At 36.7% G+C, this 21,195-nt stretch overlaps 1 protein-coding gene across 3 annotated transcripts in view; it reads left to right on the top strand.

The window, feature by feature from the left end:
* Positions 1-21,195, top strand: part of LTBP1 (latent transforming growth factor beta binding protein 1) — a 240,885-nt gene that overhangs the window by 55,674 nt on the left and 164,016 nt on the right. For all 3 annotated transcript variants that reach the window (XM_058164199.1, XM_058164191.1, XM_058164180.1), the window contains exon 4: positions 15,350-15,525. In XM_058164199.1, coding sequence (XP_058020182.1) covers positions 15,350-15,525 — 176 coding nt within the window. The remainder of the gene's footprint in view (positions 1-15,349; positions 15,526-21,195) is intronic.

Below are 21,195 nucleotides of genomic sequence, written 5' to 3'. Positions count from 1 at the left end.
TGCCAACCAATCCGAGAGGACCATGATTCATCATTATATTGTCAGTTACTTTTACCTTGTCTATTCATGTAATCTCCTTGGTAAAATAAAGAAGTGGTTTATCATTGTTTGCATTGTTAATACAGTACCTGGACAAAGCCTCATTCAGGGAACTATGTGAGGATAAACAATCCATCTCCAGCATCTTCCTATATTGCTGTTACCCAACAGTATAGATGTTTGTTTTTTTAGCTGGGATGACTGCCACACCTTGAGTAATCTTGCTAGAAGAATATATTTTTGATCTAAACTCTTGGAATACTTTGCTCATCCCCCCCAGGAACACCTCACCCCACTGCACAAACCACAGTGAGGGACATACAAAACTTAAGAGGGCATTTTTTTAAAAAAAACAAAAAAACACCTAGGTCTGAATTATTTGTTCGTCCTTACATAGTTCCCTGAATGAGGCTTTGTCCAGGTGCTGTATTAAAGATCTGAAGAAGCTGTTTTATTTTATAGGCCTGGTAGAAAAATAAGATTGTGGAAAATGAAAGTACGTTTAATAGATAAGGTTTTTAAAGCCATTGATATGGGTTGGTGACAGATGGTGATTATGACAGATTTTCAGTATCATTCACCATTGTATCTTACTTGAGAGGCTTTTCAGCTGTTTGAAAGACATAATAGTTCACTGTAGTCCACTTTGAAGCAGGATTTATGGACAGGTGGGGGAGGAAATAACTTGAACTTTAGAAACTTAAAAGTCAGTTGTAACAAGGCACAATTGTTGAGTGTTGGGGCATTATTTGTGAAAAATGGTGCTCTGTTTTTGGAAACACATTCTTCTTTAGCCTGGGTATTTTCTAGCTGTGTCATCTGTAGCTCCCAGAATTTCACAGCCAATGTGTCTGTTGTGGAGAATTCTGGAAGATGAAGGTGCCTTCTATGGTCCCTTAGATGTTATGGAGGCTTCCATGGATAAAGGCCTGTTGTAGCTGAGGAGGATTTTGCTCAGTGGTATTTCACTGTGAGTTCCCATCATCTGAAATGAGGGGATCTTTCTTAGGCAGTGTTTTGCTATAGAATTTTCTGTTTCCAAAATGACTTGCCTGTTAGGTGTTTTTTATAGGTGTTGTGACCTCTGACGTTTAGTCTCTATCTTGCTTGATTATATTTAATTTCACTTTTTCTTGTGTTTTATTAAAATGGCATGGACATTTTGTATTGAAGGCCAATATAGAAAAGTTTAACTTAACATTTACATACATTTTTTAATGCCAAAAGTATGTTGGTGAAGGAGGAACTTCCTGCTTTTTTTTTTTTGGACTGATTTAATTTTTTTGACAGGTATCATCTAAAATGGCTTTAAAAATCTTACCACTTTATGACTCATCTAGGAGGGGATACAAGCTGTAATCTATATAGACATGAAAGTGAATGGGTTTTGTTTTTTTTGAGGTTTCCCTCAACAGATGTTTTAGTAGATTGATTGATTTTCTGTTGTTCAGTCTAATTAAGATGTTGAGTATATCTTCATTTTGCCTGATATTTAGCAGTTCTTGGCAAGCAGATATAGGTATTCAAATATATAATCTTGACCTATTTCCTTTGTGCAACAACTAAAGCGGTTTATATTGTACAAGTGTGATAAGATTCTGCAAGGAGAAAGTAGGAAACAGCAAAAAAAAGTTTTTACATTGCTGAAATAATCACTTTTTCCAGAATATGCTCAAGTGTACTTGTAGTGCCTATAATAAACTACAAATAGATTAAAGCTATAGGCGATAATCCTGTGTAATGTTTGCTCTTAAAAATATACATTTATGTTGTGTTTTTCTTTATGAAGCAAATACTGCAGATTTGCAGATCAGTAATGATTTTTCTGCCAGTCCAGGTAGCTGACCTTTCTTAGCATTGAAATGATAGATGGTGAGATGTAGTAGGTAAATTGTCAGACTAGGAGTAGATTAAAAAATTCCCTTTCACCTCACGGAAATACAGGGGTGGCATTGGGACAGCCACTCTCTTTTAGCCAATCCTATCTGACAGGGTTGCTGCTATGGGGCAAATATGAAGAACAAGCCCTATTGAATTATTGGAGGAGAGTCAAATGATAAACCTAACTCTAACAAATATATTGTTGCAGTTAGTGCCATGGGGACTTAGTATGGGCGAATCTATTTATTTGGCTTCTTAAGGTTCTGATCTTTTACAGTGAGACCTCCTTTATCCTATTCCTGTATTAGTGTAATAAAGTGATTTTTAAAGTTGCCACAAAAATATGGATGTATATATGTGTTTTTGCACTTTGCCCAATGTACACAACCTTTGCAAAGATTTTTAATACACACTTCTGTATAGCATTTTATCAATTTATAGAGTTTTGCATGTGTATTTCCCTAATTAACGCAAACTTTTAATTAGTGAACTTTTTTAAAAACTTCACATATTAGTTAAAACATGCCAGATAAGGCATGCTGTATTCCAGTGTAAACTAAGCACTTTTTAAAATTTCTACTTCAATATCTTTACTTTTCAATGGTAGTCCCATATTTGTTGATGCTTAAACACTGATGGGCTGGATATATGAGTGCTCAATGTGATGAATTATGGAAAATGGATGTTCATATCAAATAATATTTATATCACACTTAAAAAAATGAGGAATTAGAATGGAAATAAAGGAATAGCAGATGATAGAAATATATAAATGAGGTGGCACAGTGGTTAGAGTGCAGTACTGCAGGCTATTTCAGCTGACTGCTAGCTGCAGTTTGGCAGTTCAAATCTCACCGGCTCAAGGTTGACTTAGCCTTCCATCCTTCCAAGGTGGGTAAAATGAGGATCCAGATTGCTGGGGGAAATACGCTGACTCTGTAAACCGCTTAGAGAGGGCTGTAAAGTTCTGTGAAGTGCTATATAAATCTAAGTGCTGTTGCTATTGCTATTTTAATTATAGTTTGTGGATTTTGTAGTGTTAAGGCAGATTTTTCCTATCTGCGTCCACTTGCTAATTACCATCAAAATAGTTCAGTTTGCCTCAGCTCAGTGCTGGCCAGGAATTGTTTGGTTCAGCTTTCACATAGTGGACAATCAGATCCCTCTGCTGTTGTCTCATCCCCACTAATATTTTAATGGTGGGTTAGTAAGAATTTCCATGCCACTATCATGATATAATAGTAGCTGTAGCCTGATTATTTAATTTATGTTAATGAAATTCTATTACCCTATTAAAATAGAGTAAATAGGTTTGCTGAACTAGATCATAATTTCCAATTGTTTGTTTTATTATATTGGTGACATCAATATTGACAGTTATTTTTAACTTTGTGGAGACAAAAAAATTGGGAATCAATAATAGTCGTTTATATGCAAAGAGATTACGTTCAGATGAAGAAGGCACAGCTAGTGTCTTTACTAGTCTTAGTCCTGTGGTATTGCTTTAATTTAATCTTATTAGGGGTCTCAGTGTGTGTGTTGTGTGTTTCTGCTTTTTTCCTCTTGATCGATGGGCAGTAACTGCTGCTTAAGATGATAATTTGAACTAGGCTAATATATTTGGGAATTCAAGCATGTACTGCTTTGAAGTCTGTAGGAGTGGGAGGACCGAAAAAAGCCTAGAGCAGACTTCCAATAATGAAGCATGTTAAATCAAAAGAATTAAACTCAAAGTTTAAGGATGCAATTTCAGACACCTTATAGCCTCTCTCTCTCTCTCTCTCTCTCTCTCTCTCTCACACACACGCATGCACACATCAGTCAAGTACTTTTTCAAGCCATTCCATTTTTCTGCCTTTGCAGAAAGAATTTTTCTACCTTCCCACCATCTTATGTTTTTTATATAGAAAAACCAAGCCATTAAATGAATGCCAACTGTAGCTTTAATGTGTTTCCATCTGTGTTTTTTAGCGGGATTGTTTTGTTGACTCTTGACACTGGACAGATCTGAAGTATATTGTTAAATAAATATGGAATATTTAATTATATTAACAGAAATCCAGGCCACTAGTTTACAGCAGTTTAGAGTAAATTGACTAAGAATTGGACATACCCCATGGAATTTTTGCTTTTCATTTATTTATTTTGAGTGACTGTTTTTTTTTTAAATGCTTCAAATTTGGCAGCATCCTGGGAGTGACCTATTTACAGGTGCTCTTGGTTGAACTCTGTGTGTTTGTTTGTGTGAGTGTGTGTGCATCTATATTTGAAGTACAGGGGTTTTTAGTTTTCTCAAATGCAGAGTTTCTAGCCAGACAAATAAAAAAAAAGACAAATAAAATGCATTTGTAGAAGAAACTAGAGATTTTCTAAACAGCCAGAGGAATGACTTATAGACTTTACATTTACCTAATGCAAATAAGAAAACAACCTATTCCTAGACTTCTGGTATGCAGTCTGGGTTTTTGGTCCAGAGCACTTAAAAAAATATAGGCACAAGTAGTTTTGGAATAAGAATGCCAAGTTCTTCCAGACATTGTTGGTTCAAGCCTGTGTCTGAAATAGCTTATAGTTGCTTCTTGCAAGCTGATATTGGACTGAAGTTATACCTATTTTTACGCAGAACAGCTAGATTATTTTTCATATTATTTATCTGTGTTGATCTCGAGATTGAGGCAATACAGTACTCCTTACCTAGATTTGTTGCATATCCTTTCATAAAAGGGTGACAAATTTGGGGGGGAAACAGGCTGTATACCATTTAGTTTCCTAAGTAAGGTTAAAGAAGGATAGCAACTGTAATATGTGTATGCTTTACAAATGCAGGACATCAGCAGCTGATTGACAAGCAGCAAACTTCTAGGCTGAATTCCAAAAATACGTTTTTCATTTGTGCAAGTAGTCCCAAGTGTCTCCTTTTGCAAACAATCATGTTAGTTGAGCCAAGAATATGTGGCACTCAATTACTGCAACTTTTAGAGTCTCAAAAGTTAGACATTTTCTGACTATGTCGTGAGGACTGTAAACAAGTTGCTCACATGGGAATTGAATTCGATAAGATCTAAACTAGAGCCCCTTCTATAAGTGAAGTTATTAGTTAGTATAAGTTAGTACCTGGTCCAAAACATAGCTCTTCTACATGGGCACAAAACAGTGCAATGTCATATCTCCTCTGTTTTAATTGCACATGGGACAAACATCTGTGAGTGCAAGACGAACAGGAAGTGCTAGAAAAGCCTGGTGTTTGGTCATTAACAGCTTACCAATTGCTACTGTGTATTTAGAGGTTTTCTTATCTGACAATATGTACTTTTTCACACTATAATTTCTTATGCACATAAACTTTCATACATTTTTTGAAACAATCACTTTTTTAAAAACTACCAGTTTCTTGGCAACTTGATCACTTTCTACTTTACAGGTAAGGTAAAGGTAAAGGTTCCCCTCACACATACGTGCTAGTCATTCCTGACTCTAGGGGGCGGTGCTCATCTCCATATCAAAGCCGAAGAGCCAGCACTGTCCAAAGATTCTCCATGGTCATGTGGCTGGCATGACTCAACACCAAAGGCGCACGGAACACTGTTACCTTCCCATCAAAGGTGGTCCATATTTTTTTTATTTGCACTTTTTACGTGCTTTTGAACTGCTAGGTTGGCAGAAGCTGGGACAAGTAATGGGAGCTCTCCCCATTACACGGCAGCACTAGGGATTCGAACTGCTGAACTGCCGACCTTTCTATCGACAAGCTCAGCATCTTAGCCCCTGAGCCACCGCGTCCCTATACTTTACAGCAGGGGTGTCCAAACTTTTTTGAGTGAGGGCCAAATACAGAAAAATAAGCAAAGGCCCGGGCCACGGGGGGGGTGGGGGGGGTGGGCGGGCGTGGCTTATTTTGGGGTGTGGCTTGGTGGTCATGTGACTGGTGGGCGTGGCTAACTGCTCATGTGACTGAGTGGATGTGGCTATGGGCATAGAAACTACTCAGAGGGCTAAAAAAAGTAATTTTTGACCAGTCCTCACACTTATGACCATCCTCACATTTATGCCCATTGCAGCATTTTTAACAACCATATCACTCATTTCACAACTGCTTCTCTTCACCACGGTTACAAGATAGGGTGCAAAATGTAAAGATAGTTGTACGTGTGAGGACCAGTCAAAAGTGTGAGAACCTGTCAGAAATCACTTTTTTCAGCCGTCTGGGTAGTCCCTATGCACAGTTTAGGCTTAAGTATACTATATGTGTGTGAGTTATATATATGTGCATGTGTATCTCTATGTTTGTGTACGTGTGTGTTTGTGTTATGTTGATTTTTAATGTAATATTTTTAAATATAATTATTCAGAAAGGCATGCGGCTGGACAACAAACAGTATATAAGCCTAGTAAATTCATGTGTGGCCCGGGCCACACACAAGAGGTGACATATTGACACATGATTACTGTGTGTATTTCTAACTCACCTATAATGTGAAGAACATTGCTCTCAGTGGGAGCAGTGATGCTGTCCTTTGGATTGAAGGCGAACTCGGCCTCGGGATGCTCCGGGGACAGAAACGCCGCAAAAGAGCGATGGCTCAGCTGCCCCAAGGGAAGGAGGACCCGGAGAAGAGCCCGGCCGCGCAGCCACGCACCTGATCGGCCTCCCAGGAGCTACGGCCGGGGTGCCCGTCAGAGCTCAGCTCCCACAGCCAGCCCGGCCTCGCATTGGCAGGGCCCCTTTCCAGCAGCTGATGGGCAGCGGGGCGTGCAGGCGCGCGGGGCCTAAGAATTAAACTCAAAGTTTAAGGATGCAATTTCAGACACCTTATAGCCTCTCTCTCTCTCTCTCTTTCTCTCTCTCTCTCTCTCACACACACGCACGCACACATCAATCAAGTACTTTTTCAAGCCATTCCATTTTTCTGCCTTTGCAGAAAGAATTTTTCTACCTTCCCACCATCTTATGTTTTTTATATAGAAAAACCTAGCCATTAAATGAATGCCAACTGTAGCTTTAATGTGTTTCCATCTGTGTTTTTTAGCGGAATTGTTTTGTTGACTCTTGACACTGGACAGATCTGAAGTATATTGTTAAATAAATATGGAATATTTAATTATATTAACAGAAATCCAGGCCACTAGTTTACAGCAGTTTAGAGTAAATTGACTAAGAATTGGACATACCCCATGGAATTTTTGCTTTTCATTTATTTATTTTGAGTGACTGTTTTTTTTTTAAATGCTTCAAATTTGGCAGCATCCTGGGAGTGACCTATTTACAGGTGCTCTTGGTTGAACTCTGTGTGTTTGTTTGTTTGTGTGAGTGTGTGTGCATCTATACAGTGGTTTTTAGTTTTCTCAAATGCAGAGTTTCTAGCCAGACAAATAAAAAAAAAGACAAATAAAATGCATTTGTAGAAGAAACTAGAGATTTTCTAAACAGCCAGAGGAATGACTTATAGACTTTACATTTACCTAATGCAAATAAGAAAACAACCTATTCCTAGACTTCTGGTATGCAGTCTGGGTTTTTGGTCCAGAGCACTTAAAAAAATATAGGCACAAGTAGTTTTGGAATAAGAATGCCAAGTTCTTCCAGACATTGTTGGTTCAAGCCTGTGTCTGAAATAGCTTATAGTTGCTTCTTGCAAGCTGATATTGGACTGAAGTTATACCTATTTTTACAGCAGAACAGCTAGATTATTTTTCATATTGTTTATCTGTGTTGATCTCGAGATTGAGGCAATACAGTACTCCTTACCTAGATTTGTTGCATATCCTTTCATAAAAGGGTGACAAATTTGGGGGGGGAAACAGGCTGTATACCATTTAGTTTCCTAAGTAAGGTTAAAGAAGGATAGCAACTGTAATATGTGTATGCTTTACAAATGCAGGACATCAGCAGCTGATTGACAAGCAGCAAACTTCTAGGCTGAATTCCAAAAATACGTTTTTCATTTGTGCAAGTAGTCCCAAGTGTCTCCTTTTGCAAACAATCATGTTAGTTGAGCCAAGAATATGTGGCACTCAATTACTGCAACTTTTAGAGTCTCAAAAGTTAGACATTTTCTGACTATGTCGTGAGGACTGTAAACAAGTTGCTCACATGGGAATTGAATTCGATAAGATCTAAACTAGAGCCCCTTCTATAAGTGAAGTTATTAGTTAGTATAAGTTAGTACCTGGTCCAAAACATAGCTCTTCTACATGGGCACAAAACAGTGCAATGTCATATCTCCTCTGTTTTAATTGCACATGGGACAAACATCTGTGAGTGCAAGACGAACAGGAAGTGCTAGAAAAGCCTGGTGTTTGGTCATTAACAGCTTACCAATTGCTACTGTGTATTTAGAGGTTTTCTTATCTGACAATATGTACTTTTTCACACTATAATTTCTTATGCACATAAACTTTCATACATTTTTTGAAACAATCACTTTTTTAAAAACTACCAGTTTCTTGGCAACTTGATCACTTTCTACTTTACAGGTAAGGTAAAGGTAAAGGTTCCCCTCACACATACGTGCTAGTCATTCCTGACTCTAGGGGGCGGTGCTCATCTCCATATCAAAGCCGAAGAGCCAGCACTGTCCAAAGATTCTCCATGGTCATGTGGCTGGCATGACTCAACACCAAAGGCGCACGGAACACTGTTACCTTCCCATCAAAGGTGGTCCATATTTTTTTTATTTGCACTTTTTACGTGCTTTTGAACTGCTAGGTTGGCAGAAGCTGGGACAAGTAATGGGAGCTCTCCCCATTACACGGCAGCACTAGGGATTCGAACCGCTGAACTGCCGACCTTTCTATCGACAAGCTCAGCATCTTAGCCCCTGAGCCACCGCGTCCCTATACTTTACAGGTATTCCTTGCTTATTTACCATTCAGTGACCATTCATTCCTATGATGGTGCTGAAAATAATGTACAGCTAATTTATAACCATTTACAATCTTTGCAGCCTCCCTCAGTCACATGATCACTATTATAATGTATTATCCTATGCCTAACTTGTACTTTTTTTCTCCCACCCACCTGCTCTACCTTTTAGAGCAGAGAGATTGGAGAGAAAGGCACTGTAAGAGAGTAAGATGTCTCTTCTTCTTTGCATTGAAATCAGTGTGATCATGCTGGCAACCTGGGCTAGGAGCCAGAGGTGCACTATGCAAATAACTTACAGTACTCTCTTGAAATCTCTTCCTCTCCAATCTCTGTACTCTTTGACGGGGAGGGGGAGAAAAAAAGCAAGATTTTGGCAAGAAATCTAGCTTGACCCTTTCCTGCTGCAGATAAAATTGCTTTGCTTTTATCGATAGGCGTTGGAGAGGAAGGGATTATAGGGAATACTGTGAGCTGTTTGTGTAGACTGCCTATGGCTTTTAGCCCTGGACTATGGGGCATTTGCATTGCTTTTGATGAGTACAAGTCAGTAAGCAGACACTGAGCATTCCAAGGGATAGAGGAGTGGTTAGGAAACAAACAAAAGCAGAAGCTGTGAAACTGACTAGTCTTGCCTTTTTTTCAGCCAGAATCTGCAGTTGTAATTTATGTGAGTTCCCATTTAGTGTCCGCTTTGCTTAGCGGTGGAGTTGTCAGTCCCAATTAAGATTGTTAAGCAAGAACTACCTGTATTTCAGAAGCTAAGTTTTTTCCTATGAACCTGATCTCAGTCCCTTCTATTCAGTTTCACAATACTTATTAAAAAAATCCCTATTCTTGGTAGAGTATCCCACAAATGAAACTGATGGTACCACTTATTGTCTTTTGCTTGTTGTCCTTGGCAGCACATGGAAACCACAATTCCACAAAAGAACGTTTTTAAACAGACAGACTTTGTGTGTATCTTGAAGAAAAACGGGTAAAACACAAACTGTGCATTCTGAAATGCTTTAACACACATACAGAGCTGACCCTTGGACATAATGCTTATATAGACAAAGAAAATGACTCTCAATTAACTTTTTCTCTACTTCAAGAGTTTTCCACTGTTTTCCACTGTTACTTTGTGTATTTGTAGGTCTTTTGTGAGGCCAATCTTCCTTAATCATGGTATCCTCTGTATCATGTGTTTGCCTATAGTTTACACTGGTAGTAATTGTTCTTTCCACATTGTCAATTCAAAATCTTATTAGAGCAGACTTGTGGACTCGTTTTTTAACAAAAACCTCTCGGCTTCCCACATAATTAGCCATTCTGGCTAGAGCTACTGGGAGCTGTAAATTAGAAACAGTTGCCCTAGATCATACAGTTAGAAGAGAGTACTTATTCATGAAAAAGTTTAATAAAATCCTCATTTGTTCTTAAAAAATTAAGAAAATTAAAAAATCTCTGAAGTTTTCAGAGAAATGGATTTAAAATCATTTGATTTGGGGCAGGGGGAATATTCAGAACTAACTTTCACTGACTTGACTAGATGCTAGTTTTAATTACTTGGGACGTCAGCTTAATTTTAATTTTTGCTAAGTAAAATTTTTGGATCAGTGTTGGTCACTTTACCTCTCAGAAGAGTCGGTCCTTTTCCCCGTTATAGTATAATGTGTAAGATAAAGCAAGGAAGGAGTGAATGTCTATATCTAAATCAGAGGTAAAATCTACTTACTTTCCTTACCGGCTCGGAAGTCCACACGCCGCATGCAGATCTTCTGCGCATGCACAAAACCTTCTGCACATGCGCAAAACCTTCTGCGCATGCGCAGAAGGTAAAAAACACGCAGATCTTCTGCGCATGCGCAAAACCTTCTGCGCATGCGCAGAAGGTTAAAACCAGGAAGTAATGACACCCAGGCAGCGGGTGTCGCCAGTGGTTTGGTGATCACTAGCGGATCGCTGAACCACCGGCCACAATTGCTACCAGATCGCAAGATTCAGTCAGAACCGGGAGCATTTCACCCCTGATCTAAAGGTCTGATTTGAAAGGAAAGTACTGGTCAGAATTCATGTGTTATCATCTTTAAATATTCTTTAATGTATCCTATTAATCAAAGGTTAGAGTAGCTTGTTTCTTGATTGATCATTTCTAATCCTGCTTGGTCCTGGAGACACTTAGAACCTATGTTTACATTTACTTAAGATGAACATAAACCTTTCAAATTTAGATGTAATTAAAAGGTTAAAGAAACTTGTACTTAGAAATCTAAATAATAAAATACAAATCATCTACAAATTATGATCACATTTGGAACTGGAATTTCCATCACAAGTCAGCACAGTTGTGTAATGCGAGTCATCACGTGATCAGACCTGATTTTACGAGCACTTTTACCATGGTTTTTTAAGCAAATCCTGCTTCCTCAATTCACTTTGCTTGTTGGAAGCTGCCTGGAAAGGTCACAAATTGCAATTTTAGGACCCTTAGATGCTGCTATTGTCGTAAATGAAAGCCAGTTGCCAAATGCTTAATTGCAACCCCGTGATTATGTAGGTGATATGACAGTCATAATTTTGAGGACGGATCGTAAGTCACTTTCTGAGGCCACCATAACAGTTGTAAATTGAGGACTACCTGTAACTGCCTGGGAACTAAAACTGATCTGGGCATTCATTTATTTTATTTTTTTAAATAAATCTATTTTGCTAGCCAGAATTTTAAAAGAAAAAGAAAGATCAGGACAAGTAGAAAAATTGAGATTTAAAAAAAAAACATTTTGGCTGCAGAGTAATAAGTAGAACCTCAATGGAAATTATATACCTATCACCAGTATCTGAAATACACTTCTAATGAACAACATTTAAAAAGCGTCTGTACTTTTATTGTTCTTATAATATTTATGACTTGGAATCTCAGACTATTTATCACATTACACTGATGAGAATGTCACAGCATTCTGTATCTGTATACTCAGATGCATCACATCTATTACATTAGAATTGTTTCTGTTATCATAAACTATTTATAATGTTATGTGTTAGACTATCTGAGATAGTTTCCTTTCTTAGTATTTTGGTATAAGCATCCAAATGTCCTAGTAGCTGTGGATTCTCCTAACATATCCAACTTTATTAATTTTAAATTCTCCTAATTTTAAAAATGCAAAAGCTTGCATTTTCCTGGCATCATCTCTCTTCCCCATATTGTTCGTAGGCACTCTTAAAAATGTTAAATAGTGGGTCACTCTAATATTTTGTTTAAAATAAATTTAAAATAAATTTAAATTTATTTTATTTATTATTTAAATTTAAATTTAAAAATAAAATTATTTATTATTTAAATTTAAAATAAATTTAAAATAAAAGAAATATTTTACAAGAAGAGTTCTCCATTCCTCTGAAAACAATAAAATACCTTATCCCACCAAACTTGAAATCCTAGGGTTAGAAAACTTGGAACTCCATCGCCTTCGACAAGACCTAAGTTTAACTCACAGAATCATCTATTGTAATGTCTTTCCTGTTAAAGACTACTTCAGCTTTAATTGCAATAATACTAGAGCAACTAATAGATTTAAACTTAATGTCAACCGCTTTAATCTAGATTGCAGAAAATATGACTTCTGTAACAGAATCATCAGTGCTTGGAATACTTTACCTGACTCTGTGGTCTCTTCTCATAATCCTAAAAGCTTTAACCAAAAACTTTCTACTATTGACCTCACCCCATTCCTAAGAGGACCATAAGGGGCGTGCATAAGTGCACAAACGTGCCTACCGTTCCTGTCCTATTGTTTTTCTTTTCTTCTTCCTATATATATATATGCTTATACCTCCTTATATTTACTCATATATGTGTTTATATACTATATAATCTTTTTTGTATGATACCTACATATATTGTTGTGACAAAATAAATAAATAAATAAAATAAAAACAATGATGGGGAGTGGGAAGGATCCTTGAGGCTGAAATGATGGCAAGGTCCTCACCAGTTTGCCCTTTGAACAGGCTTTCTTCTCATTCCCAAAGTAGCTACATTGTGGAAGCACTCATATTTTTTTCAAATTTCAACTGTAGGCTCACTAGCCCAAAGCCATTGAAGAAATACTCTTAAAACTCTTCTCTCAGTTAAGATATGTGCTAGGACTTCCAAGTTTGATCTGCCATGGCAGTTCCCTGGAGTTTGCCTGGTTATATTTCCAAAGGGGTTCATCATTGCTTCCTTCCCAGGGCTGAGATAGAGGAATTGGCCTAAAGTCACCCAGCTGACTTTATGCCTAAGGCGGGACTAGAATTCCTGGTCTCCTGGTTTCTAGCCTGGTGCCGTAACTGCTCCCTCAAATCTCTCTTTCTCTCTTTTTTTCATGAAAAAGAAAAGAAGAAATGTGATTCTATTTGTTGACTTGTTGGATTTTTATTTCACCTCTCAGGAAAGGTGTGGCTTCTCAATTTTTCTCTCTCAACAACCAGCCCAAAAACTTGAGAGTGTCATGACTGAAGCTGGATTTGAAACTAGGTTTCTGCCATTCTAGGCAAACTCTGTCCCTGTTATACCATACTAAACGAACTTAATTGTTCGGTGATTTGAATTTCCTTACCAAGGAATGTAGTATTCAACCCCAATTAATTGTATTAACTGGAGACATCAGTAAACAACTTTAGTGATTAAAGCAAAAGAGTCTTATGGGACATGGCAGGAACAAGATTTACATCTTTCCTAGACAGCCTCTTGTAGTAGCAAGAAGGCTTGCTTGCCAGTATTCTGGGACCGACAGTTCCCATTTTCCTGCAGAACTAATAGTACTGACCCAGTTAGTATATAGCTTCTCAGAAAATGGCCAATAATAGCTACTACTAGTCAGTCTCTGTTTGCTATTATGCAACTGATGTTTCTGGTTTTTGGCTGAATTTGTTATGCTGGCAGTTTATTGTGGAACAATATATGCTACTTTTGACAGACTTTTATTGACTGTTATATGTAAATATAACAGCAGGAGAACAGAATGACAAATGCAGTAGATTCTGTAAGGAAAAGGGATATACTAGGAATGGAAATATTCTGACAAATTTAAATTAGAAAATATACACTGCCATTTAGAATCTTAAGCCATGTTTTGGAAGAAAAAAAAAAAGATCAGGTTCTTTAAGCAGTTGTTGGCTGCAGAGAAAGTATAAGACTTCCAATAAATAGCATTCATTTATAAAAGAAAGCTCAAGTTAGGATTGACTTATTTAGTCTAGACATCATTTTCCTTGCCAAAAGTTATTTTTCTCAACTCTGCTTGTCATAACTGTTTGATAAAGGGAGTCCAAGATTTTTTTTTATATCAGGATAATTTTCTTGAGCTCTAGATGAGTGATATTTGAGTTTATACTATAAACTGTAATGATTTTAAATTAGTTTCAGCAAGGAGACCAACACAACTCCCACAATAATTTCTATCTGCATAAAAGCATCGTAGGGAATATTAAGCTTTCAGGACCCATTGATTGTGTTTGGCCACTGTTGGATCCCATATATTGACTTTAACATGCCTTTTGATGTTAAGAGCAAGTTTTAAACCTTTATCTATTCATATACTATATATAGCTGAAACTCTGAATTGGCGAAAGGCTGATTATTGAAATGTGTGGTTTCCTTGTTACAAGTTGTATGTATGTCAAAATGTTGCTATCAATTCCGAGTTAATGATCCATCAGCTGGAGAAAGATGCCAAAAAGAAAGAAAGAGAGAAAGAGAGTGTGAGTGAGAGAATTAAAATTTGAAAAAAAATCAGAATTTACAAATTTATTTGAATGCTAGAACTGAAAACCGCAATCCTATATCAAACACCCACCTCTAGCTTTCCAAGCTTTCTTCATTTTTGTAATAAAATTTTTAGGAGGAAGAAGTAGCAATTTCATTGTGGTTTTTATTACAGTGTGGAAGGCAAAAATTCTTGCTAACCTCATGCAATTAAATAAACATCTAAAAGAAGTAAATATACTTCTGCATATCCTTGTTTTATTATATGTTCCTGGCTGCTGATTTAAATGGTGGGTAGACTACTGATATGTTGCAGGCTTTTGTCCACACCAGGAATTGAATGTTACTTATTATTTATAATCTCTGAAAATCAAAGATGTTGCATTAGTAACAATGTTCAGTTAATTAAGTATTTGAATCTCTTTCAGAATCCACTGTAATTGTATTAAAGATTGGGTTTATTCCAGTAGCATATGGGACTTATCTTTTTTCTCCCCTTTCTCCTCCTTTTTTCCCATTGCTCTAAACTTAGAACTGAAGTACCCACTTATGTTCTGCGTCCTGGTGAACTGAGAGTTTTAAATCTTCCCCAGTTATAGGAATCATAGGCAGTTACTAGAGTTCATTTGTAAGAAGGAAGGGTTGTGATTTTCTTGTATGTTTGCAACTACCACATAGCAAGTTTCCTTAGCTTATTTTTTTTTAACATCAAGATTTAAACATGCTGCCATAGTCTTAGAAATTATTTGTTGTTTATGTTATTATTAATTTAATTTCTGACCAACATGTTTTCCTATCAATTTCTCTATTTTTCTTATTTCTTCGAACAGAATTATCCCTCTTTCATCCCAGAATTTGATGATGAATGTGCATCATGGCCAAACGCATGAATATGTTATCAAGCCTAAGTACTATCCGTCAAAGAAAGTGCTCTCAGGAGAACAGTCCACAGAGAGCTCTTTACCTCTAAGAATGAGCCAGGATCAGCTTGCAACATCATATCAGAGTAAGTATGGCTGAAATGCTGCAGTGAAATATACAAACAAAAATTAAAAGGAAGGTATGTTATTATAATAAGTGAAAATCAGTAGTAAACATCTTCTATATTGTTGCCAAAATCACTACATGGACATATCTGGGAATTCACTAACGGTTTAGTTCAGCTTGAAAGAGACATTAATTTGGAATCCAAAATGCAAGTTCTTATTTGTTTTCCAGCAAAACGAGCTGATGTGATGGATTAAGACAGGGAAGGTTCAGATTCCAGTTCACCTTTAGCCATGATAATTTACTGGGCAACTGGATCAATTGCTCTCTCTTGCAGGTTCATGAGATTTTTGTAGGGAAAGAATGAAGGGAGATTCCCATGTAATCTGCTTTTGGTTCTCAGTAGGATTTAGGTAGGTAAGTAGGATTTAAATCTAATAAATGCAATCCGTGATTGTGCAGAAAACAAAGAATTGTGGAATTCTGGATTTCATGAAAAAAGTGGCTTAATATGTATGTGAAAACCTCAATTTGCAATACCAGATGGCCCTGTGTAAGGCATGGAAGATCAGATGGAGCCCTGTGGAATCCCTAAAGCATAACTTCGGAACCATCCTTCAGAATTATTAAGACTTAATCCAATTTTATGATTAGGATTATCATTGGTTTCTTGATATTAAAAGAATTGATTGATTCAAAATGTTATATGTTATATGGCTTAACAGACTAAAGCAGTCTGTTATTAACACAGCTGCTTGCAATTACTGCAAGTTCAAGTCCCACCAGGCCCAAGGTTGACTCAGCCTTCCATCCTTTATAAGGTAGGTAAAATGAGGACCCAGATTGTTGGGGGCAATAAAAGTTGACTTTGTATATAATATACAAATGGATGAAGACTATTGCTTAACACAATGTAAGCCGCCCTGAGTCTTCGGAGAAGGGTGGGATATAAATTCAAATTAAAAAAAACCATTTCTGCATAGTTTTGTATCAGAATATTGTGATACTCTGGGATCAGATGATATCTTCAGAATTATTCCACTGGTACAATAACTTTAGAATCTTTGGTAGCAAAATGCTGTCTATTAATTTAGTGATTTAGATAAGTTTTAAAGATAATAATGGATTTGAGTTGAATAGCAGCAGACTCAACCTTTTATCAGCAATCTATGGAACTTCAGGAACAAAGTCCATTCGCCAAAAAAAAATCATTTTCTCCTTTGTAATCCTCAAAATAACTCTGATAGATAGTGGAAACTTCTAGAGTGATGTTGATTACTTTGATCCAAAGAGGAGGAGGAGGTTTCTTGTCCTATACTGACAGACAAGAAACACAACCAGATGAGCTATTTCTACTTTATTGTAAGACTGCATTAACCAAACCTTGCAAGTCTGAAATTACAAATTCTGCTTTCTCATTTAGAGTCTGAGAACTTATTTCTGGTCCCTTTTGAGCCTCTCCATGCATTATGCAGCTGCAAGATAGCTCTTATCTGACCATTCCCTAGGCAACATCCCTCCCTCCTCATCCTTTTCCTGTCTCCAAAGGGCATTTCCACATACCATTGACATGTCAGCAGTAAGCACTTCTACTGTTGGCAATATACCATTGTATTTAGCATTTAATTAAGATATATTGCAATATTGGCCATTTAGGTTTTTTAAAAAGAAAGCAACTTCAGTGATTAATTGTAGTTGAGCTGGATGCTAAAATAAAATATGTGCAGTGGAAGTTACTTGCTTATAGTGATAAAAGCTTCAGTTGTATATTACAGGATATGGATTCCTTAATATTAAATGTTACAAACAAGAGATTTTATGTTTCAGTGGGTTTTTTTCTCCATTAGAAACTCTTACTAAACCTAAGATTTTTGTTGTCATGTTGATGACTACTGTGTGATCTATCAACTTTATTTTTATATGTTTTATAAAACATTTGATCTATAGCAGTCTTTCCCAATCTCCAGAATTCCTATCCAACAGGTTTCCAAACTTAACAAAGAGAGCTCAAGAAATGGATAACAAATGTCATCTAAATGACAAATTTCTTTCATTTAGCAATCCTCTTTAGGGAATGTTCCTTTAAACATGTTATTCTCCAGCAGCGTGCCAAGAAGGAACGTTCAAGTAAGTCAATGTCTGTTTCTTGCATTTGCATTTGCGTATAAAAGATTGGCTTGCCTAGTTCCACACTTTTCAGTTTTGATGCCTCTTTTTTCTTTTAAAAAAAATTGTTTTTAGAACGTATGCGCTATTCACATCAGTGGTGGGTTGCTACTGGTTCACCCTGGATTGGGTGAACCGGTAGTAGTGGCGGCGGGAGGCTCTGCCCATCTGCCTTGATGCTTCTGCATATGCACAGAAGCGTTGTGTGCGTGCAGGTGTGCGCTCCCACAAGCAAACCGGTAGCAACGGGTTTTGAAACCCGCCCCGATTCACGTGTGTGCTGCTCAAAACCTGTAGATGGTGACAATGAAATCTTGTGATAAGAAGAAATTAATAGATCACTTTTTTTAACAACTAAAGTAGTAGATGAGGATATGCATCACTTAAGATATTTTTAAACGTTGAAGTGGGAATTATATTCTATTAGTTATTCTAAGCTAGGGGTCTCCAGACTTGGCAACTTTAAAATGTGGAGTTCAACTCCCAGATATCCCTCTTTTAAGCTATAGTTCCCTAGAGCTATATCCAGCAGAGTTAACAAAAGGTTCTGTAATTTGTGGTTCAACAACTTTACCAGCCCTGTGTTGTACTGTGAGTTATACAGAGTATGTAGGTCGATATATATTCTCCCCTTACTAGAGAGATTGCCAGGGAGGAAAGTCTTTTATGTAGGCTTTCTCCTCCAAGATTCAGACCCAGCTACCACGCGTGCAATGGCAAAATTCTGTGTCGCTGCAATGACCAAAAAAAAAAAAAAATTGATTACAGAATTATAGATGTCAACTTGTGCCAGTTTTTTGGAGATATCTATAACAATTTTTGGAAAAATACACTTACTTATCGGCTCATGTAAATTAGGGAGTGACCCTAACGGTTTGAGATCATGTATTTCCATAACAGAAATGGATAACATTATTCACAATTAATGTCAGTATTATTTTTAATTTATTGTGTGTCTATTGCTGGTCAATGCGTAATAAAGTTTATATTCTATTCTTCTATTCTCAGATCTGTGTTTAATGTGATGAAGTAAGCTCCAGCATCAGAAATAATTGAACTTACAGTAAACAATGTTACACAAAATGATATGTCCATGTATGCACATTGGGATCAATTGGTTCAGTAGTGGCCTAGGTTTCTGTATAGATGAACCGATATCAAACTCAGTTGTGTTACATGACATATCATGATGTATCGCACCCTTTTTTGCCTTTGCGGAACCGGGGTGGGCGTTGCCTGAGTGTGACGCATCCAGCCCACGGGCCGCCAGTTTGACATCCTTGGTAGAGCTTGTGTTTGATACAGGAAGCAGAAGATTTCCATTCTTTCACCTGACTTGTGTCCTTGTTTCGGACTGCTTCACATGCATTTTAACACGAAACCTTATAATCATCTGATTTTTATATTAGAAAAGAGAGAAAATGGAGACTGAACATAGAGTGGCTTGTCTACATGTGCGATACTTGCATTAGGAAGTTTTTGACTGAAAGCCAATTTAAATTAATGTTGCTGTATATTCTTCTAGATCCAGTATTTAATTAATAGCTCTCAATTTGAATTCAGTTTTCTCAGTTTTGGGAAGAAATTACTTGTATGAGAATTTAAGAAAAAAGAAAATTCTGGCACTCTGGAACTAAGAATGCTAAGATCAACATTTACAAACACCACCCTAGAATGTTCTTTCCAACAGCATGAAGTATGATTGTGCCAGAAGTCCATATCTGAAATTTTTTGGGCCTGCCACTAAATGGCCTAAAATTCCTGCCTGTCTTTTTATTTTCCCAACTAAACAGTTGAGCAAAAAATGTTACACAGGCACATCTCCATCTTTCAACAGGCTGAAATGATGCGATTGCTTACTTTCCTAGATAGAATCTAAGGTCACAATTTTGATCCTTTACAATGAAAATTGGTAGTTGGAGCCATGTTAGTAATTATTAGAGGAAACAACAGGTGAAATTAAAAGTGCAGAGTTTGCACAATAGGCAGTAAATATAGATTGAGAGTGCACATTGGCAGAGATGCTTAAAATAAATATGGAACAGCTGTCTGAATTATGGCCCATTGTTGATGTTGTGCACTGAAAATAAGTTATGGGCTCCATAGAGGAATAATCAAATATGTGATTATCTAATTCAAGACCATAGAGTAGCTGAGAACGTTTAACTCAGGATTCTTGTGAACTAATCTTTTCATCTTTGCAAGCATTCGTAAAATATGGGTTTGGGGTTTTTTTTAGTTCCTAAAGCCCTGGAAAATGCAGAGGTCAATCTACCAGGGATTTATTTCTCAAGACTGTTTTACTCAGTCTCCATTTTTTTTCTACATATCAAAACAAAGGATCAAGAAAGATACATTGTTTAGGGATTGATTTATTACAATATGACTGCCATAATACATGCTGAATACAGACTCCAATAATTAAAAAACATACTTAGCATTTTCATACTGTCTACATTATTCTGAGAATAAAATATTACTACAATACATTGGAACTAAAAACTTGTATTTAAGCCATCAACTTGTTCTATATGTATTTTTGGACCTTACAAAAGTTCCATGATTTGTAACATACATCAGCATAAAACACTTTTTTAAAGAATATGGAACATGTTGAATGTACAGTCTGGCTTTAAAATCTGAATCTAAATTGTCTAACATCATAGATCAATAGATAGACAGGCTCAAATATTGTAGAGAGAGATGTAAAAATTCAAAATATCTCAGAAGATATTCTATTCTTACAAGAACCTCTGGCAATAGAAGATGAAGTTAGAACAGTCATTACCAAGTCAGAGGATTTTCATGGACAATGTTAAAGATGGTATTGTTCTTTCAACTATGCTTGTCCTTCATGTACCATCATCTCTTGCTTCTTGAATAATCTAAAGCAGCGGTCACCAACTGGTGGTCTGTGGATCACTGGTGGTCTGTGAGAAAATTTTGGTGGTCTGCAGAAAAATTATTTGCATTTTTATATTGCATTAAATGCTATTTATCTTTTTAAAAATTTCATATTAGTGGTCCGCGGGATTTAAAATTATGAATTTAGTGGTCCCTGAGGTCTAGAAGGTTGGTGACGCCTGATGTAAAGAAAGATTATTTATTTATTTACATTATTTACATTAAACAAACGTATATGTATGTCCAACTCACAAACAGTGATTCTGGATGTCTTACAGGATTAGCTTCACATAATATGTTTTAAGATTGTATGATTTGGTCCATATTCTTTGGCATATCAGCCCAAGTCTTTACCTAGCTATTGCTCTTGGAGAAAACAGAAGCTGACAACTTCTCTTTGAAAAGTGATTATTGACAGTCTTAGCCTACATATTTAATGGAATGGATATACTTGTTCAATGTTCCGGACCTTCGGACCTTCCGCCGCGAGCTTAAAACATACCTATTTAACTGCGCAGGACTGAGTTAGATTTTAGTTTGTGGGTTTTAACTTGGGTTTTAATTTTTTATATTTTTTAATTATTAGGCTTTTGAATAAGTTTTTTAATTGTTTTTAGAA

This window comes from Ahaetulla prasina, chromosome 1 (assembly GCF_028640845.1).
Source record: "Ahaetulla prasina isolate Xishuangbanna chromosome 1, ASM2864084v1, whole genome shotgun sequence".
Taxonomy (NCBI): domain Eukaryota; kingdom Metazoa; phylum Chordata; class Lepidosauria; order Squamata; family Colubridae; genus Ahaetulla; species Ahaetulla prasina.
Note: the sequence above shows the minus strand (reverse complement) of the source record. Positions and strands in the feature narration are given on the sequence as shown.